At 41.0% G+C, this 12274-nt stretch overlaps 1 protein-coding gene across 50 annotated transcripts in view; it reads right to left on the bottom strand.

Moving 5' to 3' along the window:
• NEB (nebulin) overlaps positions 1 to 12274 on the bottom strand; it is a 207610-nt gene that overhangs the window by 124567 nt on the left and 70769 nt on the right. For all 50 annotated transcript variants that reach the window (XM_048486789.1, XM_048486795.1, XM_048486812.1 and 47 more), the window contains 10 exons: positions 11375 to 11482; positions 10515 to 10826; positions 10152 to 10358; positions 8477 to 8581; positions 7438 to 7545; positions 5541 to 5852; positions 4476 to 4679; positions 1695 to 1799; positions 1478 to 1585; positions 361 to 672 (listed from right to left, as the gene is read on the bottom strand). In XM_048486789.1, the coding sequence (XP_048342746.1) occupies positions 361 to 672; positions 1478 to 1585; positions 1695 to 1799; positions 4476 to 4679; positions 5541 to 5852; positions 7438 to 7545; positions 8477 to 8581; positions 10152 to 10358; positions 10515 to 10826; positions 11375 to 11482 (1881 nt within the window). The remainder of the gene's footprint in view (positions 1 to 360; positions 673 to 1477; positions 1586 to 1694; positions 1800 to 4475; positions 4680 to 5540; positions 5853 to 7437; positions 7546 to 8476; positions 8582 to 10151; positions 10359 to 10514; positions 10827 to 11374; positions 11483 to 12274) is intronic.

Here is a 12274-nt window from a genome sequence, read left to right as displayed (position 1 = left end):
GAACGTAACCCACTCAAGATCTTCTGAATACGAAATTGCAATTTTGCTTCAGTTAGAATTCATCACAATACTTCAAGCTAGAATGTAACCATAGGAAAAATTAGAACTAGAAGGTGCAAATATCCCATCCCAGGTTCTTTTCCCTCAGGAGGCAGGCTGAAGGATGGGAATTACATATTGAGTGGCAGGTAGGTCACTTGATGACTTGGATCCATTCCGTATGGCAAGCCAAATCTTTGCAACTGTAATTGATAAAAAATTGTATCCTGCTATACCCCCACACAGTGTTGTCTCATTTCTTGGCCCGGCACCCACCACCCATTCACTGGGTCCGCAAATTCTTTTTAAAAAGATGCTTACATCACTTTGAAGATCATATATTTTCCTGGCATGCACAACATCATTCTGGTCTGGAAGACAAGTCCACTGGTGTAGGCGATTGCGATAATCCACATCACTAACTAGTTTCTGACAGTTCTTGGCCAATAAGACGCCAAGCATATCCACAGGACTGTTGTACTTGGTCTTCCATTTCTCAAAATCCTTCTTGTATTCTCTCTCACTCTGCATCTTGGCTACATTCATTGAATGCACAAGTTTAGGGTCATCTTGTATGCTGCGAGCTCCAATATGGTGGCCAAGCTGCTTGCGATACCCAACTTTGTATTTGTACTATGGAAAAGAAAAGGTACTTTTCACTAATTTCTCATATCATAAAGAAATATTAAATACTAAGGAACAGATCTCATCACACTCAGTAGTCCCAAGACTAGAGCTGATACTCTCTTCACCTCCATTCCCCTCCACTCTCTCTCTCTCTTGCTGCTGCTATCTCAAGAGAAGAGAGAGACTTGTTTTAAAATTATTTTAAAATATAGGATTGTTGGAAATAACATTTTTAAAAGCCATCCCAATCACTGGGGAGGGCAGAAGTAGAGCGGCGAAGATGGGGTGGAGCCAAAAAGAGCCCCTGCTTGTATTGTACTCTCAGTTATTATTACATCGATATATTGATATATTGATATGAGCATTTAGGGAAGCAGGAAGGAGTCAGCAACATGGAAGTGTGTGGGCAAGGGATGAGGAAGTGGCCATGGACAGCAGTACAAGGGAGTGGGAATGCCTGCTGTGGGAGGAGGAAAGATGTCCAGGGCAAAGCTGTGTTCACTGGCAAATCTGCCTGCTTTGACAGCAGAGCAAATTAAAAGTCACACTAGAAGTGGCGGAGAGAAAGAAAAGTGAAAGTAGGGCTCCAGAAACTAGATCCACACAAGAAATGTTGCCGTGACGGACATTCAACTGCATTGCCATCAGACATTTTGTGCATTATTGGCCAATGACAACAGTTGGGCTAATTCTCTCTTTTGATGCTATTTTTTTTTTTACTTTCATGCCTTTTTTTTTCTCTCTCTCTCTCTCTATATATATATAGTTTTCTAAAATATTTTGCTATAAAAGAGGTGAATGAAACTCTTACTTCACTGGCAATATCTCGAGATGCTTTTGCTGCTGTGATTGGTATGGCATCAATAGGAAGATTGTAGCCTTTCTTTTTCAGTTCCTCTAATCCTAACTTGTAGAGTTTCTATTAACAGAAAAGAAAAAATTTGGAAGGTTAGTAATGATAAAAGCCCATCAGATAAAAAAGTTCAATACAACTGAAGTTTTCTCACACAATCTAGTGTCAAACTTACATCACTTGTGTTAAGTAAGTTGGCTCTGGCCAAAACAATTTCAGGAGTGTCCGGCATGATGTGGATTTGAGTCTTATCCTTGTCCCAAGCTTCTCTATAAAGTTTCTAGAAAAGAGAGAAAATTATGATGGGTCAGTGAGAACAGGCATATGCAACACCAACGTTCACCATCTAATTACAAAAGCATATTAGCTAATGTGAAAAGCTGGGCAAAACGTAACAGTTAAAGAAAATAATTCTGGTCTTTTACAGCTGCTGTATGAAGACAAGAGATTGGACCCTGCTGGCTTTTTCTGCTCAAGCTGATCTACCATAATTACCCTTATAATAGCTCCCATCCCACATGGCTTTTGCCAATGTAAGTACCATGATCCCCTTTTTGATAGTCAGAGACTCCCTCCTTCTTTGCCAATGGAAACTGGTTGAATCAAACCTTGAATATTACCTGCCTTTCCTATGTAAAATGTAAAATGATTGTGAGAAGCAATTCAAATCAGGTTTACTCAGCAGTAAACTCCATTTTAGTCAGTGGGGCTTACTCCCAAGCAAGTATTTTTAGGATTGAAAGCCTAAAGTGCAAGATGGACATAGTTTCAGGTGGTCTTCAGTAGAAAAGCAAGATTCAAGTCTAGTAGTATCTTAAAGACCAACAAGATTTCCAAGAAACAAGTTTTCAAGAGTCAAAGCTCCTCTTGTCAGATACCTGATGGAGAAGCCATCTTAACAGAATCTGTAATGGCTGCTGTAGCTATATCACCTTAGTGCTCTTTGCCCCATTAGCCTTGTTTAAGTTAGTGTGCTTAGGAAAATAACAAACAGAAAATGTATAGATGAATGTTCGGCCACTCCTTGAGACAGGCCAAGCTGTCCTAGAAGGATTTAGAGATAGTTCATCTATTTGTACAGACAGGATGTCTACATTTCTTGGTATTAAATGTTTTATTGTCCTTCTCCATTCTGACCTCTGTTATACAAGCCTTGAGTAGGTATCAAACATACTCTGGTGAGCTCCACACATCTCCTAGAAAAACCCCAGAATGTTCCAGCTTGGGAGTCAATTCCCACTTAGTGGGAGGGGGTCAGGAACATAGTGAGCAGGGGGAAAAAACATGCTCCTGACTGGATAAGTCCAAGAAGTAATGAGTGGGACCACAAGGTTATTGAATAATGGCACAAAAATTGCTGAGGTCATGATGATGTCACTGTTCCTAAATCTGTTGGTACTCACTATTGTCTGATTGCCAGTTACTATGAAATCAGATTATTTTCAGGTACTTGCGTTCATCAATTAATAAATCTATCCCTTTTTCTAGAATAAAGGTTCAGCATCTGTTTGTCTTTGCTACAATAGGGTTTAGCTCCCTCTATTGGATAATAGTTTTTCCCTATTATACCCTTTGTCAGTTGGATATAGTTTCTTTATGTCAATGTGGTTGTTAAAAAACTGGAGGAATAAACTCCCACCCCTTTTATGGAGTCTTTTATGTTTGTGCTATGAAAAGTTTCAACTGTCCACTTATCTACATAAAGGCTTTGATAAAGGGCAAAATATTTTTCTCCAAGACCTTGATAACCCTAAACCTCAATGAATTAATATACATGCTGAAAGGCACTGCCTTGGATTCAGAGAACAGTAAATCAAGCTCGTTGTTACCCTCCTCTCTGGCTGTAGTCCCTCCCCACCTCCATTCAGCTGCTTGGGATTGAATAAAGCAAAGAGGGCTGCCTTGGAAAGAGAGAATCAGCAATCATCACACCCTCTCACTCACACAATAAGAAGCTGGCGTGTGCATAACGTTTAATGAGCCACCTAAAAAGCGCAGCCGCGCCTAAGACGCGGCCGCCATTGCAGGAGGGAAGAGGGGGCCCGGTGTGGGATTCATGGCCCGTTCTGCGCATGTGCGGCCCATCCGCGCATGCACAGAGGGGCCCAGCGGATCTGGCCCGTTCTGCGCACGTGCAGAGGGCCGGAGGCAATGGGTGACGTGTTCTCACGATGGCGAGAGCACGTCATCAGAGTGGGCTGGGGGCAGGGCCTATAAAGGGCTCTGCCTCGTGTTTCCTGGCCACTCTGCAACCGGACGTCGAGGGATTCCTGTGTTTTCTGTCAGTAAGTTTTTTGGCTATGGCCAGTTTTTATTACCCACACTACATATATTGTCTGGTGTATTATTTTGGGAATTAGATTACCGAGCAGGAAGGGCCACTCCTCCACCTGCAATAACCAATAGGAGGAAATGTTATCTAATCTAGTTCATTCTTACCCCCTCCTTCCAGGAGCTCAGGACAGCATGCATTCCCCTTCCTCCATATCCTCACAATAGTTCTGATAATAGATTAAGAGAGGGTGACTGTATCTAGTGAATTTCATGGCATCCTGGGGATTTAAACCTGGACATCCCACAGCCTAATCCAAAACTCTAGCTGCTACAACGTACTTGACTGATTCTGTCTGAACGCTCTGCTTTTCAGATGTTATACATACATCAAAAACCAACCTATAGCAAGCCAACATTTTTCCTCAACAAATGCTTATGTTTCTAAACAGAGGAGTTATTTTTGCATCAGATTCTTAGAAGAAAGATTAATCTGATTAACCTGTAGTTGGATCCTACACATATTAACCTGGAATTAAGTTCTGTTGAGTTCAAAGGAATTACTACAATAATGGCATTAAAGGAATAGTTAACTTTATGAGCATTATTTGATCCTCATTACCATTTTCTGAACACCCCATTCATACACCAACTGTTTTTTCTAATGAATTTTTAAAAAGCTTACATCACTTCTATGCTTGGCATTTTCTTTCGCCAAAACCACCTCCATTGAATCAGCAACACTTGTGAATTTAACAGTGTCCGGATGTTGACGATATTTCCGCTCACTTATAATCTCTGAAGCTTTCTTGTTCTTTTCTGATTCTAAAGATCCATATGCGTTCCATCCAATTCCTTGTAGCCACTGAAGATCTGCTTTGTATGCATTCTAGTTTGGAAGAAAACAGATTATCCATTCTCTGTTATAATACACTCTGGAAAAAAGTATTTACCTTCTACTCCATGACATTGCAGCACTCCCTTTGGTTCCTGCTGATTTCTACCTCTTTTTGCTTTAGATACTTCTAGAACTTAGCCTGACTATGCTTAAAACAGACATAAGATATATATTCTTTAAAACAAAAAAAGGACCTTCCCCAAGACAAAACTCAAAAGAGGAGCAGACAAAATAATGAAAAGGTATGGTGATAAAGAGAAAATAAACAGAGGAAACCAAGCAGACAGCCTAAGAGGGCCTTGTGGGCATAGGAAAAGAGGGTTAAAACAGAAATAAGGAAAATGGCAGTTTATAAGGAGCAGCAGTGGCATAGTGGTTAACAGCAGGTAGCTTCTAATCTGGAGAACCGGGTTTGATTTCCCGCTTTGCCACTTGAGCTGTGCAAGCTTATCTGGGGAACTAGATTAGCCTGTGCACTCCAACACATGCCAGCTGGGTGACTTTGGGCTATGGAACTCTCTCAGCCCCACCCACATGCCAGCTGGGTGACTTTGGGCTATGGAACTCTCTCAGCCCCACCCACCTCAAAGGGTGTTTGTTGTGGGCGGGAGAAGAGAAAGGAGGTTGTAAGCCCCTTTGAGTCCCTACAGGTGAGAAAGGGGGTATAAATACAAACTCTTCCTCTTCTTTGTAGGAAGAATTCAATTAGAGGAATCAAGGACACCAGCAGGAACTTTTAGGATTACCAGAGTAGGTAAGGTGCATGTTTAATCTGCCTTCACTGTCTGGATATATTTGCAAAAGAGAAGAGAGAGAGAGAAAGAAAAAGAGTGAATTAGAAACCTGACTTACATCACTTTGTAGTTCATAAACTTTCTTAGCATGAATGACATCTGTTTGGTCTGGCAAACAAGTCCATTGGTGAACAATCCGTCTGTAGTCCGCATCGCTAACCAAGTTCTGACAATTCTTTGCCATCAAGAAAGCCAGCATATCCACAGGCAAATTAACCTTGGTCTTCCACTTCTCGAAATCCTTCTTGTATTCCCTTTCACTCTGCATCTTGGCTATATTCATACAGTGCACAAGTCTGGGATCATCTTGCATGCTGCGGAATCCAATGTGATGTCCCTGTTGCTTGCGGTAACCTTCTTTGTACTTGTACTAAAATGACAAAAACATTTACTGTAAGACTAAGTTAGGGAGAGTGAAATCAAAAATAATATATAAATACATCCATGTGGTGCCATGTTTTCTGGAGATGTGACCTGTAAGATGAAGCATATACCCTTGTAGTGATTTAACACACTGAGGAACAGTGGTAAGATTTTATTTGTCTCATATTTACCTCATTCTTTGTGGCATAAGGCTGAACTTGAGCCTAGGTCTCCCCAATCCTATTCTAGCACTTTAACTTCTACTAGGAATGGGCATTTAGATATTTCTGAATATTTGGCGGATTCCGCATGGGCCAAAAGCAGCGATGTGAAAATGGTGTAAACCCTTTTACACCATTTTACACCATTTTCACACCACTGTTTTTGGCCCATGTGGAATCCACCTTTGTTGTGAGGTTTTGCACAGAACATCCTTTGGCTAACAAGAACTTTGATATCATATGACAAATATGATTCAAGTGGGTGTTATGTAAAAACCAAGTGGATCAATATTAGAAGCATGTATTGTTGAAGGCTTTCATGGCCGGAATCACTGGGGTGCTGTGTGGTTTCTGGGCTGTATGGCCGTGTTCTAGCAGCTTTCTCTCCTGACGTTTCGCCTGCATCTGTGGCCGGCATAGATGCAGGCGAAACGTCAGGAGAGAATGCTGCTAGAACACGGCCCTACAGCCCAGAAACCACACACCACCCCATTAGAAGCATGTGTTTGCACTGAAGAAGAAAGGTTGAAAGCATTGTTTAGCACGCAACACATTTTGCCTGCATGCTGCTTCTCATTGGTTTTATTCATCTGGCTCGCCCTTCTGCTGCTTCTCATTAGTGATCCGGCTGTGCTCAGCTTTGCTGCACCATTCAAATTTCCATTAATTGAATACACCTGAGCCAAAGCTTGTACAGTAGCATCTGGTATCATACTTATGCAACAGTGAGTACTATGAGGCATTAGTCTATCTTGCCTACCCTCTAGCTTTAATTCACGTTTGGCTCAAGTTACAGACTGTGTTTTTATACAAAACCTAAGAATCTACAACGGACAAGAAAAGACACTGAACTTTAGAATATACAGCAAAACAAGATAGCAATGCCATTCAAATAGAGTGGACATAAATTACAGCACTACCACACAGGGTTGGCTTTTTGTAATGTATCTATTTCTTTATATTGTTGCATATTAGCTTATGTACTATGCACTGTTTATAATACAATATATTTATGTATCTACATCATATGCCTTGTCATATATTTATATACAGCTTCACTGTTGTGTTGTCATTCTAGCTTACAAATATGAAGTGACATCACGGTGTCATGAAATATAGCTCCCTATCCCACGAAGACTCTCGCTGGTTGCTACCATTAAGCTTCAAACCCTACCGGGTGGTGAGGGAGAAGCACAGGCACAAAGCCACTCTCCAGTCCAGTCTGCTTCCTGCTGTGCACAAAGAGTGGACTTCCACATATACAGTATGAGAAACAACTAATAACACTGACAATAAAACCTCATTTAATGAGATTTGAATAGTGGTGAATGTGTCAGATGAACAGGATGCTGCATTTATAGGATGACTCACCTCACTAGCAATGTCTCGTGATGCTTTTGCAGCTTTCACTGAAATGGCTTCAGCTGTGAGATCATAGCCTTTCTTTAACATTTCTTGCCAACCAAGTTTATACAATTTCTGATGTGGAAAAGAAAAAGAAAAAATGTTCAACACATGATCCTTTCAAAGACATTTATTGTGCTGTGAGTTGGTAGGCATAAGACCCTCTTAAGAAATGTGACTTCTATCAAAACTCTTTTGATTCTCTCAAAATCATTCTTATTCTGACTGGCAAGTGGCTAGAATTCACTTCAAGTGGCTAGAATTCACTTTAAAGTTCACTTCATGTAACGATCCTCAGGTAACGATCCTCGGATGTGCAGAAAGTTCCTGAAGGCAACCCAACACTGGGCTTGTCCTTAAAATTCTTCTGATAAGAAATTTGAAATTTTATTTCAAACACCCTAAGGGGCATGTTAACATGAACTCTGTTTAGAATTAATTTTACAGCAATTCCATAGTTAAAGCTTATAATAAGCTGGGATCCAACATAATGACAACATTGTAAATCACCCGGCATGACTGTTTCCTACGGAACATTGGCAAATGGGAGGTTGTAAGATCTCAGCAGAACTGCTGAAGTTTCATTCCTCTATGTTTACAGATGGGAAGCTGGGGTTAAAAGATATTTCATGAAAGCACTGAAGGCTGTTCAAGCCTGTTTTCTGTTGAAACAAAAAGAGCTGAGCACTGCTGGTGGTGAATTAAACTCAGCAACTTGAATTAGGTATTTTGGAAACTCACTGGCTGAGGTGGTGAGCAGATTCTTTGTTTACCAAAATTTGGAATCACAGGAGTTCCTGCACAGCACAATGCATCACATAGAGTCTTTTTGAGAGAAAGAACTACATACGATTAGAGATGCCTCATTTGAAGGCTCAACGGATCTGAATCCACGATTCTTAACCATTAGCTCTTTGTAATTGCTAGTTATTCATATGCCCACTTCCTTAATAGGGATGCAATTAATATATCAATCAACACAACGAGTTCTTAGATGTTTATATACCTCACTGTAATTAAACTTGTTCGCTTTAGCCAGCTCAATATCAGGTGTATCCGGCATCACGTGAATTGTCGTCTTATCCTTCTCCCATGCTTGTATGTATGCATGCTGTAGGGGGGAAAAAATAACAGGACATCAGTTAATATATTCAGTAGTGCTGCCATACATATATTGATAGTGTTATCAGTACCTATATCTCTGCAGTTTGATTTCTATGTAAAACTAACAAAGTGATCCTCATTCTAACAAGTGTTTGGTGTTTATTTGCATGGGTGTGCAAATACACATCTGTGAAGGAACAATATATATTCTGAGCACTGTTGACAAGTGCAGGAGGGAAGGAGGCATGGCATAGCCCCATTTCATTAGATCTTGGCAGCTAAGCAGAAGAAAGACCTCCAAGGAAAGCTCTGAAGAGGAAGGCAATGGCAAACCTCCTCTTCTTCTCATCTGCCTTGAAAGCCCCTTGCTAGGGTTACCATCAGCTGATTGCAACTTGGCAGCATGTATGTACATCCTGGGGAGTACAGTGTCTCGCTGGGGTCTCTGTGTCAGGCTCTCAAACGTGGAAATAACAGAAACCGTAGGAAAATCCTAAAGCAGTTTATTTCTAACAACGCGTAGAGTAACAATAGAAAGCTGAATCTAAGCTCTCCAGCTTAGATCCAGAGATTATATCCTTCAAACCCCCCCCCCCCATTAGTCCCACACCAAATGTGCCTTACAATTTCTACAACATTTGCACTACAGAGCTTCAAAGAACCTGGGAACCGTTCACACCTTCTCGCAGGAGAGCTGGCGCCAGGAAGTTGCCAGGAAGGGAAGAGGGAAACAGAAAAGCAGTTACAGGAAAACATTTGCAATTCTTACACAGCAAGATATCTGGGTACTGACAGGCTTGGTCCTGACACTCTGCACATAGGGAGACATTGCATAACCTTGAAGAATCCCTTACCAGTGGAGGCAGGCCACCCACTGTGATATACACAGACCTAATTGTCCTCACTGCCAACAGTATCTAGCAGTGTGGTGGTGGAAAGTGCCTTCAAGTCACCCTGTGTGGGGTTTTCAAGGCAAGAGATGTTTGGAGATGGTTTGCCATTGCCTGCCTCAGCATCAAGATCCTGCTATTGCTTGGAGGTCTCCCATGAAACTAGTAGCAGGGTCAATCCTGCTTAGCTTCCAAGATCTGACAAGATCAGGCTGGCCTGGGATATCCCAGTCAGGGCCAGTACAGCACTATTCTTTCCTGTTGGGGAAAATGGAGGCCATTGGCTAGCGTGATCCACCACAACATTTCTTTTGATTGCATTTGGGTCTATACCAGGGGGTGAGAAAGTAGGGCTCCATGAGCAGAAATCCTTCCATTCATGGAAGTGCTGGATCCAAACCAATGTTGGGAGCTGGCTTTTGTATTAATAAATAGCCTCAATGGCAAATGGAAAACAAAGAAATACTTAAGATACTAGACAGCAGATAAATCATCTTTCCATAAGTTACATCCTAAAGAAATTTACTTCAAGGAAATGATAAGGATACACTTTCCAAAAATCTCCAACACTATTATTTCAGTCTTTTGGCTCATACTTTTTAATCAAAACAGTGTAGAAGAAAGGGAATGGAGTATAGCTTTATTTCAGAGGACAGGGTCATCATTTCGTAGGATAAAAATGGTCACCTTATTTATAACACCAGCATTGTATTTTGCAAGCTCCAAATCCATCGAGTCCATCTTCTTTGTAAATGGGAAAATGCTGGGGTGCTGGCGATACTTGGTGTCACTTGCAATTTCAGTGGACTTCTTGGACTTTTCGACATCCAGTGACCCTGCTGGGCTCCAACCAAGTCCTTTGTACCATTCATTGTAGTCTTGTTTGTATTCGTGCTGCAGGTGCAAAAGGCATGAAACTGCTTTTTAAAGAAGTCATTAATAAAATACAGCTGCAAATAAACAACTATTGGTTGCAACACAAAACATCAGCATAAGTAGGTCTGAATAGTAGCGATGAAACGCTAATAAAAAGAGAAGGCAAACTCTTACATTGCTCTGAATCCGATTCATGTTTCTGGTCAGTTCTACATGCACTGAATCCGGCAGGAGGATGTATTTGTGGATGAGCCTTTTGTAGTTAGTGTTGGTGATATTTGCTTGTGCTTCCTTGGCCGCCATGACACTGAAAGTATCAGCAGGTGTATTGTACTTGGTCTTGCTGATTTCATAGGCTTTCTTGTACTCGCGGTCAGACTGCATCTTTGCCACTTGCATATAATGGACAAGTTTGGGATCATCCTGGAGGCTGCGGAAGCCCACAAGCTTACCTTTGTCCTTTTCGTAGCTTAGCTTGTATTTGAACTGCAAAGAAAACAGAAAAACTGTGAGAGATGCAAAATTTTACCTCAACTTAGCCAGTGAAACAGCTGGGCAGCACCATGGGTAGGACACCAACAGAATCCCAATCCAGTTTCACACTCCCAACCCACTCTCAAACTAAAAGTTCTGGACATGGTTTGTTTTTATTGTCTTATGTTTTATGCCTGTATTGCTTGTTTTTACTTTGTTAGCCATCTCAACCTTGTCCCTGAAGAGTACATTTATAACACTGCAATGCAAGGCAACAGGGGTATACTCTTCTCAACCCTGTTTAAATCAACAGGCTTAGAGGTGTGTTACTCTGCTAAGGACTGCCACATAAACAGAGCAGTTTCAAGCAGGTCTCAGAATTTTGCTCAGTTTATTAAACGGGGATCAGCCCCAGGTATGTATTCTTAAAATTGCACTGTAAACCCATAAAATAGATAATAGGTAGGTTAAAATTGCACTCTTTGATTTAAACCTGAAATAAAACTTCACAGTTTATACATTTTCAAAATAAACAAACATGCTTTCCCTTAACAGCTTACATCACTAGCAATGTCTCGAGAAGCTTTAGCAGCTTTAATGGGAATTGCATCAGCTCTGAGATCATATCCCTTCTTCTTTGCCTCCTCTAGGGAAAGTTTGTACATTTTCTGTGAATTGAAAAAGGGGGATGGGGGCATATATATCATGTTAATAAATTAACATAAAAACAATGTATTTTTACACAAACAAAACATTGCAAAAAAAGTCTGGCATTTTGGTGTCTGCTTTTTCTTTGCAGTTATGAAAACTAGTGATTTACTTTTTTAAAAAGCCTAGAGATGATGCTAGAAATCTACTGGTTTCATTCAAATGGCAGGAAATTCTCTCAGGACAAGATGCCTGCATCTGTGAAAGTTGCCTGCATCTGTGAAAGTTAAGAATTGTTCACAACATGCAACTCAAAAAAGGGTGGACTGAAAAAGCAAAATGGTCTGGGATGAGAACCATGTTCTCTCCCTGCCACACACCTTATGGAGGGAGGACTGACTGGTGGCAGTGGCTGTAGCAGCTTGCCCAGTTTAGGGCTGTCCCATGTGAAGGAGATTCACTGAGACTTGAGGAGTGGCCTCCAGACCATTGGCCTACCTGGACTTTTCCTGGTGGCACTAACAGCCAGAACTCTACTGAGATCAAGTAAAGTGTGCCTACAAAACATCCCCTTAATTTCACAGGCATCTTTAATCAGCTTGACTTTTTTATGTCAAGTGATAGAAAAAAGTATAACACAGAAAAGATATGTAGAGGAGCCATTTAACTAAAAATCCACTTGTACATCCATAGAATGTTTTCCATGAGCACCTCTATTCAGATCCATTCCACATTTGCCAAGGGGCAATATGTTAGCCAAATATGCTTTTGCCCAATAATATATAATCTGCTAGCATCTCAAAGCAATGAAC

Source organism: Sphaerodactylus townsendi, linkage group LG02 (assembly GCF_021028975.2).
Source record: "Sphaerodactylus townsendi isolate TG3544 linkage group LG02, MPM_Stown_v2.3, whole genome shotgun sequence".
Lineage (NCBI taxonomy): Eukaryota > Metazoa > Chordata > Lepidosauria > Squamata > Sphaerodactylidae > Sphaerodactylus > Sphaerodactylus townsendi.
This window is presented reverse-complemented; position numbering and strand designations above follow the sequence as displayed.